The 14,793-nt window shown below is 38.8% G+C and overlaps 1 protein-coding gene across 2 annotated transcripts in view; it reads right to left on the minus strand.

Moving 5' to 3' along the window:
* doc2b (double C2-like domains, beta) overlaps positions 1-14,793 on the minus strand; it is a 65,115-nt gene that overhangs the window by 3,532 nt on the left and 46,790 nt on the right. For both annotated transcript variants that reach the window (XM_048234474.1, XM_048234465.1), the window contains 3 exons: positions 10,956-11,082; positions 1,658-1,815; positions 57-138 (listed from right to left, as the gene is read on the minus strand). In XM_048234474.1, the coding sequence (XP_048090431.1) occupies positions 57-138; positions 1,658-1,815; positions 10,956-11,082 (367 nt within the window). The remainder of the gene's footprint in view (positions 1-56; positions 139-1,657; positions 1,816-10,955; positions 11,083-14,793) is intronic.

Below are 14,793 nucleotides of genomic sequence, written 5' to 3' on the forward strand. Positions count from 1 at the left end.
GTAAACTAATGAAAGGCTGTTAGTTGGGCCGGGTAGATGTGGGAAGGAGAGACTACCTCATTGAACTCAGGATTAAGGGTTTTCTTCTTGACAGTAGTCTTGTGCTTTGACTTTTTGTTCTCATCTGGTTTCAAGTACCTGTAAGCACAAAACATAACAAATGCACCCACAAGGCTCATTACAGCTTATTATAAAAAACAATTCTCCACATAAAATCAATATAGTATTCAGTGTTTAGCATTAAGCACATAGTGAGACAGGGTTACAGATAGTCCTCGGATATTCTTTCTGATTCTCAAATTATAATACCGAGCTTGGAACTACAGTTGGTCTACAGTTAACACTTTTTCTTTTGATTTTGAAATTGGTAATTAAATTAACTAAATTAACTAATTTAAATTAATTAAAAGGTAATTATATCTATTTCAACCCACAGACAAAGGTCGGACCAAGGTTTGCTGACCCCAGTCCAACCCTTTGATCAATTCACACCAAGCTGGTCATCCTGTGACAACAGGTTTGACCATAAGGGGAGAGTTTACTTGGCCACAAGAGGGCACTACAACATCTCTATCTAGAACTCTGCAATCCCACCAGGAACTAAAGGAGTGTTTATATCCCAGCTACAGTTTCCCCTCCCACTAGGCTGCATTCTTCTGTTGTTTTCCACGTGGGGTGGGCAAATGGAGGTGGAGGAACTAATAACAACCAACAGCTATGACTACCGCATTACATTTCTTTTTAAATGGCAATACTTTGCTGTGAAGAGCAGAAGGCCTCCTTTTGGCAATCCATAAGTTCAGCACAGTAAATCAGTAAATCAGCACCAAAGAGGTGCCACTAGAACTGCATTAGTTATCTGACTGTGTGGCATCTCATTTAGTGGTCCCCAACACCTCATGAAATAGATAAATTACCTCTTTTGACAGCTTTATCTGACCACAGATAAGGAAAGATAACTTGTTGAACATTTTAAATATATTAAAAAATCTAAAACTTTAAAACCTGACTTATTTTCTTTTCTCAGAATATAAAAAATCAGTACTTTTCTCAGTCAAAACATCAGTACTTGTACTAGCAGGAATTGAATATAGCACATCCAAAATCCAACATCAGAAGACCCATCTCATATGAAATGAAGGAAGCACAAGGCTAATATAGCAGACCGACCATGGTGGCTGTCCTGTCACCGACTGTACCTGAGAGAGGCAGAGTAGCATGGCATGTGCTAATGGTGTACTATTTAAATTATGAGCAAACCTTAACTGCAGGTCAACCCCAAGTTTAATCAGAGACTGCTTGAATCTCACTCCTTACAGGAACTATGTGGAATAAATGTTTTAGTCTTTTAAAATGTTTCTAGTCTTTTTCAGCTCATCTACAGACTAATGAAATCTTCACTGTATCATATTTAAAACTCGTCAAAGTGGCTAGAGTCAAACCAGCGGAGGTTTGATATTGTGATTGTCATGTGGGGATCATACCATGGAGAGAAGCTCAATAGACTCAACTGTAGCAGCAAATGTTATTAGCTGACCTTATTTGACATGTGATGATTCTTGGACTCTTTTGTTTTTCTCATAGTAGTTGGTGTGAATATACCAATGAATAACGGTGCATATTATGTTCTTTGACTGATAACAGTGAGTTAACCCACGTTTTAACATAGGGGTCCGAGAAACCATTTGCATCCATTGCAGCAAGATGGGCACAGCGTACAATCCCCACCACCAAGCCAGACTTTTGGGAGCTGTACTTCAGCGAGATCATGATCCTTCCCCTCTCCTCCAGGGATTTATCGTCTGTTTTATCAATCTGTTTGGAAGCACAGAGTATAATTTCAGGAAAAGGAAGGAAAAAAAAGTTTTTTTAAACACACACACACACACACACAGACAAACGTATATGTTCATTTTTGTGAAAGCAATTTTACTTGTGTGTTTAACTGAATACAGCTGTGGCATCTCACACAGACACACATACACACATATACACGCACAAACATATTCTTTTTCTTTTTTTGGCAGAAAGTAGCAGGTCTGTGAAGCATGAAGTTAATTAGCTATGTAGCAGGCGTCGCTGATGATTCCCATAGTAATGCTGTCTCATTTCCGCCCCCTTCAGAGTTCACAGTGTCGACTCCAAGATGCTTGCTCAGCAAACACCACCATCACAACCATCATACCCTAGACATCCATCAACTGTCAAACACCACCACCAGTACCACTACCACTATGACCTAATAGGTTGGATTTCTGTATCCCTACAGTCACTCAGTCCATAATCTTCACTTACTCCTAAAAACAAATGTCATATGGATATCAATATACACAATAGTATGGCTGTTGACCTCCATATTGAGCTGAGAGGCTCACAATGGTAGATTTCCAAGAGTGCAAAGGCTGGGTGCCCACGGAAAAGCTAGGATACAATGACAAAACTGGATGTAATGGTGCAATAATAATCAACATGTGGAACAGTGGTATAATTGAACATATTATACATTGCTAATATCCCATTCCAATGTAGAGCCCTGCTTTAAGACTCATAACTTGACTTGGTATGTGCTGCACTTGGTATTACTCATTTAGGACTGAAAATATATTCCTTACTACCACACTTCCAAGCCACAAACTGATAATGGATAATAGTTAACATCAATAGTAACATCTATTGGCTGATATCTATTGGCTACATCTTTAATAACAAGACAGTGTCTCAAAATGAAAATCTTTTTAACTTCTGCCACACACAAATGCATGCACATGTGGCAGTGATTGGCAGTCTGGCGTGGACCTGGTCCTCTGAGCCCGCTGTCAGGATGCTGCTGAGGACACTCGTGTCATGTCTGATCTTCACTTTGATCTGTGTGTTCAGCCCTTGGCAGCACGGGATGTGTGGCAAACACATGCCAAAGACATGGAAGTGGCATGATGCCTCCGTCCCGTGGCATGAGCAGTCTCTGATCACAGCATCACTCTGACCTTGATAAACAAATCAACGTCTAACCCTTTGACGATATCAATCAGAGACCTTGTAATAGATCATAGAGACTTACTACAGTTTTTTTTCTTCTAGAAGCTAGCCTGTTGATGTCTGGTGTCTGTGGGCATTGTGGCTGAAGATATATCAGGAAGCAAGGAAATCTGCCTGTGTTTTTATTTAGTCAGACCCAATAGAGAACCATCTATAGAGAACCATCTATTACATTACGTATTTCTTGTCTTGAGCATTCATTCAATATCCTACAGACAATGGAATTAAAGTTCTTAAAAACAAGTAAATACACCACAACTGCTGCTGTGAAAGACCACTAGCACCAATCAATGAAAAGCAATTATTTTCTCTGTTAGGGGATCTCACGTGCTCAGGCACGTATGCACACACAGGTGGGTTTGTGTGGAAGGGTGAGAATCTACAACTGAATGACAGAATAGTGTGTGAGTGTGTGTGTGGTCAGAAATGGTTTGTTTGCCAATGTTGCTACCCCTATACTATTTATGGGATGAGTGCAGTTAAATTAGATTAAATTAAATGAAAAGATTTTGTTCAGGGAGTCACACAAGGTGATCAGAAATGTCCTATGAATAAGTGGGTTTGGTCCGTGCTAACAAAAGCATTAAGGATGCCTTTGTAATATATTATTTACAAAGGGGACTGATAATGTCTTATCCTACCAAAAACATGGAATTACAATATATGGACACCCCAGAGGAGTATACAGTATAACGAAGCAAGGTTACTGGCTTACCCAGGTAACTTCAGGAGTAACTGCTGATCTCAACACAACATGTCACTTTAGAAACAACAGATGCTCAGTCTGGTTCTTTTAGAGATCAGCAGTTACTTAGCCGGGTTTCACAGTAACCTCGCTTAGTAGTACACCCCTTGTGTTTTTCTTTATTTTTTTAAATCTGTTTGGCTGTGTGCTGGATTACACAAAAACTACTGCCCCAATGTTCATGGAACTTGGTGGACAGATGTAGCATAGGCTAAGGTGGAAGATTGGAGCAACTCCAATTCAAGGAGCAGACCAACAAATTTACTTTAAGATATAAGATACTGTAAGATATAGCATCTGGCCTTGGTGACACATGTACCTAATGCCTGAAGCTGAAACATATGCGTTCTGCCTTGCAGGCAAATGGCCACACTGAACTGTGAAAAAGCCAAGCAGGCTACCCCTCTAAACTACAGGATGCAGGTTCATCCCTACTCTACCAAGGCCGGATGCTGTACCTAGCAACATTAATATTAAGATGCAAAATTAAAAAATAAATAAATAAATAAACATATATACAGTATATATTATAAATGCATATATAAGAGTATACACAAATGCATTTAAACTGAGATATGTTGTGTAGTCTTCATAAATGAATATCCTGTAAATATTTCACTCATTTCAGTTTTGTAAAGTAAAAAGGTAATAGTATATTCAATGGTAAGTATCTATTGTTGTACCGTACCGAAGTTGTAACGTAAACAAATTTCCTAATAATATATTGCAATAACACTTCTGAATTTCCCGCACTGGCTGTCATGGAAGTCAAAGCAGTTCTGATGGTGATCATTCCACTCATGTCATATCGTCGGATCAAAACTAAAAACAATGGTTCATCCATGTGGGGCTACATGCCCACCAAGTTTCGTGCACACCGGTCTTTCAGTATTCCGGGAATCGTTGACACAAAATTAGTGTAAAAAAAAAATTCGGAAAAAAACCCTCTGACTAGCCTAAACCACTTTGCTGTGCGGCGGTCATATTAACCAGGGGGGTTGCACAGATTCACTTCACGAACACGTGTAGGCCTACTTTAAAACCACACAGCGATGACCATGTATCAGCTGTAACCCCTTCGAAAAAGAACTATAGATATAGTTTAATATTTTGTATATTATTATATTATAGGTGTATTGAAAGAAAGTTTGAATGGCAGCTGCTTCCCATAACAGACAGGAGAATATAAACGATAATTGCTGCTCGACAATAGTGAAGGGGTCTGCGCAAGCAAGTGTATGGATGAGTTTGGTCAAGTTGGAAAGGATGGCTGGATGATGACTAGATTCAATATCCAAACGGGGTGATTATAACAGGATTTTCCCTATTTAACAATGTAGCCTCATTGTTATTATTATTATTATATTACCATAGATCTTTTAGAGCTTTATAACCGTCTCTGATGTAAGGGATAATGAAGAACGGGATAATGTATAGAACGCCCGGTCATTTGTTTCGGGGGACTTATTTTCCCATGATGTCCCTACACATCCCGCTTTAACTACTTGTCTTGTTTAAACCCATGAATGTCTCTTTACACTTATTTGTTACCCATGATGGCCTGAGAAACAAATAGTTCGCCAACGCTGAACTTGAATCAAACATTCTTTAGAACACAGCTGATCAACTGTCTGCTTTCACTTTTGAATGAAGTTCCAAGCACAAACTCCGTTGCCATTGACAGCGGTCATTCTTGTTTTCAGAGGTCCTTTCCCAAAAATAAAAAAACTAAACTTCCATGATATGTCTCTTTACACTTATTTGTTACATTCTGTGTTAGGCTACATCTATTTAGAACTAGGCTTTTGTCTGATCAAACAAATGCTGTTTCACTTTGTAGTTCTTCGAAAAGCTGCAGTTGAACTTTGAATCAAACAATTTTTTATGAACACAACTTTCAGGTGGAGGTACTGAAGTTGACAGTCAGATTTTTGATTGGACCAAAAACCAGGAGCTGTGGATTTTGCAAAACAAATAACAGGCTTGTTCTGTCGGAGCAAAACCGTATTTATGTTGTTCTGTCAGTGAATATGATCAAAAAAATCTTGCCAACTGCACCTTTAATACAGTCCCCAAAGTGCTTAGTTGGAAAAGTGCTTAAGTCAGTAGCAGAATGCCGCGCAAGAGTTGTTAACATAAGAAACGGCAGATTTTGGAGTAGCTCCTCCCAAACACACAGCTGCCTCCATGGTGCGTAAAAAGACAGTCAAGTCAAGTCAAGGGCAGAATGTGCGCAGGCAGAAAAGCGCTTAGTTGCACGCTTTTGTTTTACTTACGCACCCTTGTGCACTTTAGCCTATTATCTTATTTGGTGAAAATGGGCAATGGGCATGGGCAAGTTCGCTGTCAGCCCTGATTTATATTATTTGGTATAGGCCTAGCTGTCTAGGCCTATACAGAACATTCAGTTTGCAGCCTTAGAAAGTCACTAACATTTGGCTGAAGTAAACCTATTGAGAATGAGGAGATATGTAATGATTTGGGCGTGGTCTGAGCAGTTATTTCTTCATTCAGAGCTCATGGCAGCCAGTCAGCTTTTGCGTAAAGAAATAGCCTAGCCTATAGTGGGAATTTGAACACTTTCACAACTCTTAGGATTACAATGAATTATGAGTAGCCTAAAATATGCATTGATATGCTGTTCTTATCAATGAAGACGTCAATTTTGGTTGGTTATTACATAATGCACCATATTATTACATTTTCATAAAAACATTTTTGCAACACCTGCATTTTGTAATAACAACCGCTATATGTAATAACTTATTACATAATACGGCAACATTTATTACATATTGCGTTCAGGCAGTTTATTACATAATGTGCCAGATTATTACGAGGGCTGTCAAAATAACTGATTATTAATAAATTACTAAATAATAATAAAAATAAAAGATAATAATAAAAATAATAATGAACTTCAATGTCACTAATGCTGATTATTCAATGATTCATTTGAATTTAAATATTTAAAATACTTTCACTGCAAAAATTAACTAAATTAAACTTTTTTAACTGATTGACAGCCCTAATTATTACATAATGTGGTGTTATTACATAATGCGTTGTTACAGACCCTAATACTTCGTCGTAATTATGCGCCAAAGAGCAATTTTGAGAACTAGGCCAAGTTCAATTTCTTTGAACTAGGCTATCCCTCAATATTAAGTGATCTAGGTCTAGGCTACTCAGTCATTTGTGTTTTTTTCGTTAAGATAACATTCTATCACACAATTTTCATTCTTTCATTTAATTCTTTCTTTCATTCTTAAAAAACAAACAAAAAAACCCTCTGGTAGCCTTGGTGTTGCCCTGGGTCGGGTTTCCCGAAAGCATCGTAAGCCTAAGATGGTGGTAAAGTCTCTCTTACGAACGTCTTAAGATTTGTCGACTGTTTTCCGAAACCATCATAGCTTAAGAGCGTCATGAAAACACTTGTAGGTCTACGAGTGGTCCAGAGTTCTCGTTACTGGCTCAGAGCCTCTTAACAGGTACTTCTCACTGAGGTCACCAACAGGACATACAGGATAATTACAACTTAGAATATAATTATCCAACTACGTTCCCATTCTTTATTTACTTGTGATGAATCAGATTTTAGCGTCATAACAAAGTGATTAAAAGCGGACATAAATGCAATTAAGTTAAGAAACGAGACATTGCCAGTATAGTTTGGCATCTTTGTGTAAGTGTAGGCTATCTTTTATTAGGCTATGAGGTAAAAGCATAGAAAAGAAAATGTGGTTTAGACTGTGCTGCGCCAAAATCTAAGCCTATATGTTATTCAAGCCTACATTTCCTCACTTTCTTACTTGACCTCTTATCTTCAAACATCTTCTTAAGTGACACCCCGAAACATTATTGCACAGGCAGCACACACAGTAGGATTTTTACAAGAACTAGCATGACTGATGTCGGGCTACCGAGTAAGCCTAATATGTTCATATATCTTCCAACAAACATAAAAACGGCGCAACAATCTAATCTTAAATAATTACAATTATTTAAGTCTGTGTGTGGTATATAGCCTACTTGGGATGCTTACATGCAGATGTCAAAGATGTCTATTTTCGTATTGATGTGAATTTATGTGTAGATCCGAAGTTTAAATGGTAGGCCTAGCTGTGACGTGCAGTCACCTGACATCACCACCAAATTAGAGGATATTTCAGAACTATTAATGAGGACAGCTCCCCTTAAGAGCGTCTTAAGAGCAGTGCATGCTATGAGCATGTTTGGGAAACAGTCGGAAAAACCAAACGAATGATCTTAAGATGAATCGTAGAAAACCCTTGGAAGTGCATGTAGCCTATCTATCATTATCGGGAAACCGGGCCCTGTACTTCTACAATGCACAGTGACAAAGTTGAATCTAATCTAACCTTATCTGATCTCGTTGTTTTGTGACAAATGAATTGAATGTTTGTTTGTTTGAGTTGTCTCTTGGATTATTGACTGCAAATCCGTCAGTACAAACTTGTGTTTGGCTATGCTTCTCTCAGTATTTGATTTCCCACAAACTTTGTAAATTATTTCTGGGTCTGTTCTTGGCTCCAATCAGTTTGCAGCTTGATAGCCCCTGACAGTTTGATAACCTCAGTGAAATGCTCACAAAGGCTGCACTGTTGGTGATGCTGTTTTTTTGCCCATGAACATTGCTTTTGTTGATGATAGGTATAACATGCGTGAAATGTTCAAACAAGGAAATTAGATTGAATGAATGTTAACAACTTTGCCAGAATACAGGAACCTGGAGAAGGGGTGCCACTGCTCTTGACGTGATAACATATCTGAAACTAAACATTTCCTGGTAAAAAACTGTAAATATACACAACCAAGACTGGAATTCTGTAGTTCTCACTTCGAGGTCCCAATAAAGCTAATTTGGACATCCTACGTATCCAGGTATTGTTCCTATTCTTTTATATATGAACATACACAAATGGATTTATACTGAGATCTGTTGTGTCTTCAAAGGTGCATGAATATCCTGTACACATTTCACTAATTTCACTGTTGCAATGTAGAAAGGTAATAGTATTTACCTTATAGCTTTCCTCACAGGCTATCATGGAAATCAAAGCAGTTCTAATGATGATCATTTCACTCATATGTCTTATTAGACCAATCCAATCCAATGTGAGTAAATGGCAAGTTATATTCTTCCTGGTATGCAGTAATTGTATTAAAACTTGTGCGAAAGTCAAGCAACATGTCATAAGATAGCATAAGTCAGAAGTATACTATCGTTAATGTAAAAAAAACAAAAAAACATTCCTTATCATTTTCAAACTAGGGTGGAAACATTGTGGACGTAACCAAGCCAATGACAGGTAACAATCTTCTCACTGCTAACTCTGATTTGTAATTAATGTGAAGGGAGAATAAATGCTAGAAAGGCATAGACCCTGTAGCTTGGCAGCATCAACTTATGACAAAAAGGCATTATCCACAATTATCATGAAAATTATTTGTATTTTGTCATTGCTTGCTGTAGACTTGCGACAATTTCTTCACCTCAAACTTTTTGAATGTGTCATGTGATTCACCTAAAAGCGAAAAATGTGCCTCCAATTCACTTTTGGAAAATATTGTTTTATCAATGTCTAAAAAAACTACCTCATGTGAGCATATAAACCTTTTTTCGAAATTTGTTTTCATTTTTTTTTTAATTTCACAATTAACATTATTCTGTTTGGAACCCAGTGCATTTCTATGCTGCACACCCATATGAAATCAAGGGACGCATCAACATCATCCGCTTCAGTGATGTCATCCTGAATGAGGGATTTGCGTTCAGTGGGAAAACGGGCATCTTCATGGCACCAGTCAATGGAATCTACCAATTTTTCTACTCATTCCATAGTCACAGAGGTAATGCAAACAATCATTGGCATCTGCGGGTCAATGGTGTTGTTAAAGCTTTGTGCCATTCGCAAGTTCGCTCAGGATCCACTGTTGGTAGCATGTGCACCTACATGACTGAGTTAGCAAAGAACGATGCACAAAATTTGTGATAACCAAAAAAATTGTCAGACAGTTAGTTTACAGTTAAATGTGTGTCTGTAGGGGTGTGTTGATTCATATTAATCTAGATGGAATATAAGATTTTTTTACATGTCTTGCAAAATAAAAATGACAACAAAAAATGTGTTTTCTGCTCCTGCTTCAGTGCTTCTATTAACCTTTGGAACAGTGCTGTGTAAGTCAATGTCACTCTCTTGCCAATCAGCTAAAATCAAAGAGGCACAGGACATATATTATCAACATCAGATCAATTCAGCCATATGACTAAAAAACTACCACAAACTACAAAAATACAAAGAAATAGGGATGATAAAACTTATTGTAATGTCAAATGAGATTTTTTTGTTTGTATATGTCTGTTGTAATCTGAGTACTAAACGTTCGCCTTATTTTCAGTTTGGAAGTTACCTGATCAACCTAAAATACAATGTTGACACTGTCAAGAAATGTATTAAGGCCATTTATGGTGTGATTTTTCTCTCCTGCACCAGAGGTGTTATTTATAAAGAAAAATATAAAACAATTCTGATTTAAAACCTGATTTAAGAAAAATTAGGGCTCTACATTCATGGTTAGGGCTCTACATTCATAATTATTGAATTATTACTCATTCTCATTCACTTAACAACAAAGTATATGCAAATCTAGTCTGCAAAATTTCATCATCCACACTGTCATAGATACACCAACAACATGTTGTGACTGCAACAGCCGCAGTATGTTTTGGTAGCAGCCAAAGTATATTTGGGTGACAGCCAAGCACACAACTGAGCCTGTATGTGTCTTTTTGTGTGTGTGTGTGTGTGTGTGTGTGTGTGTGCCTGTGTGTATGTGTGTGCAGGAATAACTTTACCATAAATATAAGGAACATTTAAAATTTACTATAAACACCCAAAGTAATATACAGTATATGTAACATTTCACATATTTGACACTAGGGGGCATTTTTCAAAAATGTTCCATGTGTTTCATGTGGCCCACTTGGTCTATTTCATATTCCCCATAATATTCTGTATAGAAGTAGACTATTTTTGAATAGTGTTTACATTTACAACAGGACATATTCTACTATCCACTATCCTAATAATAAGTCTAAATATACCACAAGTGGCAATGACTGTATGGATATTGTAATATGGGCACTTACAGGCAGCTGTTTCTCTAAACAGTTGTAGAAATTCTTTGTCTGGTTGGGCTTTAACTTCTTCAAGGGAATCCGAGTCTCTCCGATGAATTCATTGTGGCGGAACTTGTCCTCGTCACACACTGAAATCCTGTGAGCACAACAGATGAAACAGCGCATAGGAAGGGTCATATGAAGGCCAGGACTAGGGTAAAAAAATACACAAAAACACAGCTCGGGATTGACATGCTCTGCTGACTGAGATGGCTACCACATATGTTAACGTTACATCTTCCATATAATATAAGACTGCCAGATCGGGGTAGGGTAAAATAGTTATAATTCTTGACATTTGGCATGCCTAGGAATACATGAGAAAGTGGATAAGGAATAGAAGCACCACAGAAAGTACAAGCACAGACATGAAATTCACAAATCAATATACATATGGAGCACTGCACAATTGTATGGCATGGGAAATAAAACTTGAGATGTAGTTCTTCAAGATTATTATCTTTGAATAAACATATATTTGCAAGCCTGCTCAGTGTGAAATTAGTTTTCTGAGCTATTTGGGATATCCACCAGAACAAATTGTGTGGAATGTGTGGATGGCACCTGTTTTCTTTTTGTACAACTTGCCATTAACTCTAAAAGTGATTTCTGCATTCAAGATTAAAAATAGATTGAAAAAAAACCCCCAACAACAAACAAAACATGTTGCCACACAGTTTATGTGTCTGGATTGAAATTAAAGACTGAGCATGTGGAGATTTCTGTGTAATGACAATAATGGAAGAGATGAGAGAAGAGAGATCCCCTGCCTATCTGATTCTGGAAGCAAAACCAGATCGCCTCATCTACAATCCAGTCAGTTCCACTCACGACAAAAAAAAAAAAAAAAGATAATCCTCATCCGGGAGCATTACCAATATCTACTGTGAAAAAAGAGGACTGAATCCTTTTCCCTCATGTTACATGTTACATAGCATCAAAAAGCATTCTTTTGGGCATCTTGCTAGTCATTGTGATACATGCACATACACACGGTGACATGATTTATGATTCCATATTGCAGCGGTTCCCAAACTTTTTTCCCCGCGGACCACCTTCTACATCCTGACTCAGCTCGCGTACCCCCACCATCCAACACATAAAAAAGTAACACATTCTATTGACGCATTCCAGGCATCGTGTTTAATTAGCCGCCCTACATAATAACAAAATGTGCAACTGGTCTATGAGCTCTCACGCTAAAATGAAAAACCACACTAGAATGGTTAGATAGCATCTCACTGCAGACCAGGCACTGTGGCTTTGGGAAGTCTCCCAATCCACGTGAAGCCTAGGGCTGTATACCTCATCATACTTTCGTTTTCTTCACGCTTCTGTCTCGTTCTCTTTTATCCTCCTGCGCTTCACCTCCACCTTCATTAGTCTGCTCCCCATCCCATCGTTACCTGTGTCCTGCTCTGTTTCTCTCGCTTTTTCTCTTCGATCGCTTTAATTAGGCCTTTTGGACAGTGTCCCTGTTTTTAGCCAGTTTTAGCTACCTAGCCTATACTTCAACAAAACTAACGCGCCAGATATTCTGGCTGCCCGCAGGAAATCACGTGTATTGTGTGTAGCTTATATTTTAATGAATACATAGCCTATTATAGAGTTTCCAAATGATTTCCTTTAATTTCACATTTCCATATTATTATAACCCGATTCAAAAGTATGTATTATTTATGAATTAATTACATTATTAATTCATTAATCATTTTTAACTCCTTTCCGCCATTGCCCTTTTCATCTCGCGTACCCCCTAGTGGCAGCTCGCGTACCACAGTTTGGGAATCCCTGCCATATTGCATTCTGGATGGGCACAATATAACATGGTGGTTTTGGATGTTTCCATTTCTAAAATGCATAAAGAAACACACGTTATGCAAATAACATTGAGAAAAGAATCCAATCCCACGCCAAAATGCTCTCATGTCTTCCTTGCTTTCTTATCTGTGAAAGACATGTTTATGTTGTCAGCTGACAAAGATGGCAAAGAGCACATCGATGGGACAGAGCTTCCAGAGCTTTATCATCTTCACGCGATCTCTGTAAACATGGTTTGGAAGTCAGGCACTGACTTAACAACAAGTATAGTGTATTCTAAAAAAATTAAATACCTGAATCCTACTAATGCTAGTGATTTTTAAATGCTATTTAAATTAAATTAGGGGGTCAAATAGTTCCGTCATTTCAAATAGAGTTCAGTTATCTATGCATTTATGTCCACACTACCGGTACATGAAAAGGGTGTTCATTACGGAACCTGCTGGCAGCAAAAGATGCACTTACTGACCTATCTTATCTTTCTGACCAAACCTATATAAAAAAAGAGAGGGGACATGTATGGTCAGTGCCTCTATTTAACCAACGTCATTCTCTCACTCTGAAGGGGCGAGTCACCTCATCAGCCAGGCCTGGGGTGGCCACCCATCACCATCCCTCTCTCCCCTCATCCTTCATCTCTCTCTCCTCTCCTCCCCAGTCTCTCCCATCTCTCTCTCCTCCCCCTATCTCCTACATCCCTCTCTCCTCTCCTCCCCCAGTCTCTCCCATCCCTCTCTCCTCCCCCTATCTCCTACATCCCTCTCTCCTCTCCTCCCACAGTCTCCCCCATCCCTCTCACTCACAACTGTATTACTGACAGTGTCTCTGGCTGGCCAAGCAAGAAGAAGCCTCAGCTGTGAATCCCTACCAGCCGTTCCTGTCTCCATCGGACAAACAACATTATGGCCTCAATCACCCACCCCCTCCGCTCCAATATATTCCCTCTCTGGCCCCCAGCCAAACCAATATGCATTATCACATAACTTCTCAGGCCAGTCTGATAGAGGAAAAATACATGCGTACACAGTGTTGTCATGTCAAGGTCAGTGGCATATTTCCTGTCTCATTGTTATTCATAGTTAACTCTTAGACGATGTGTGTGTGTGTGTGTGTGTGTGTGTGTGTGTGTGTGTGTGTGTGTGTGTGTGTAGAGGGAGAGAGAACATGTAAGAAAGAATGAGACAGAAATGGCTTTTTTCAATACATCAAACAGGATATCTGATCCCTGGGACCCACAATGTGGTGTGCTAGTGGTCTGAGAGGTTTTCTGTGAAATGGAGGCTGCGGTGCAGTGCAAGCCTTCCCAATAAAGACAACTGAATGGATGCTGATGAATTGCTCTGTACAGCACCTTTTCTTGTGGATGGGATTGTCGCCCAAGGCATTTGTATGTGAATGTGTTTGTGTGTGTGTATGTGTGTGTGTGTGTGTGTGTGTGTGTGTGTGTGTGTGCTTTAGACTGCAGACCTTCTGTTGCTAATATTAAAGAAAATGATCAAATAAGTGTTCAAAGATTTAATACTGCTTACACATCAGTACTAAGCCCACCACACCATTTGCTGAGATTGTGAAAAAAGTCGGAATGAGCACTACCAGGGAAACGGCTTGATGTATGTCCCCTTCACCAAACTCAATCAGATATGTTCTGAGCTCCTGACTGGCCCGAATGAGGCAGGCCAATGTGACAGGTTGGACAAGTCCCTCTACGGTACAGAGCTGAACAACATGACAATTTCACAATGCAGTCCATGTACCCTGACAGGCCTGGCTGGAAAAACAAATTCAAATGAGGCTCAGCGTACTTTGCTCAACACTGATTGCACTGATTCCTCCTCTTGAATTGCTTGCTGCTACATTTTTTGGAGTTAATTTGCAGTGAGGGGCAAAAGAGAGATTCTCCTATGTTCTAAAACATTTAACTCGTTTGTAAAATTCAACAGGGGTGGTTTATTTAAATAATCAAAACAGTGCAACTGTGAAAGTAAAT

The sequence above is a fragment of the Alosa alosa genome, chromosome 2 (assembly GCF_017589495.1).
Source record: "Alosa alosa isolate M-15738 ecotype Scorff River chromosome 2, AALO_Geno_1.1, whole genome shotgun sequence".
Taxonomy (NCBI): domain Eukaryota; kingdom Metazoa; phylum Chordata; class Actinopteri; order Clupeiformes; family Clupeidae; genus Alosa; species Alosa alosa.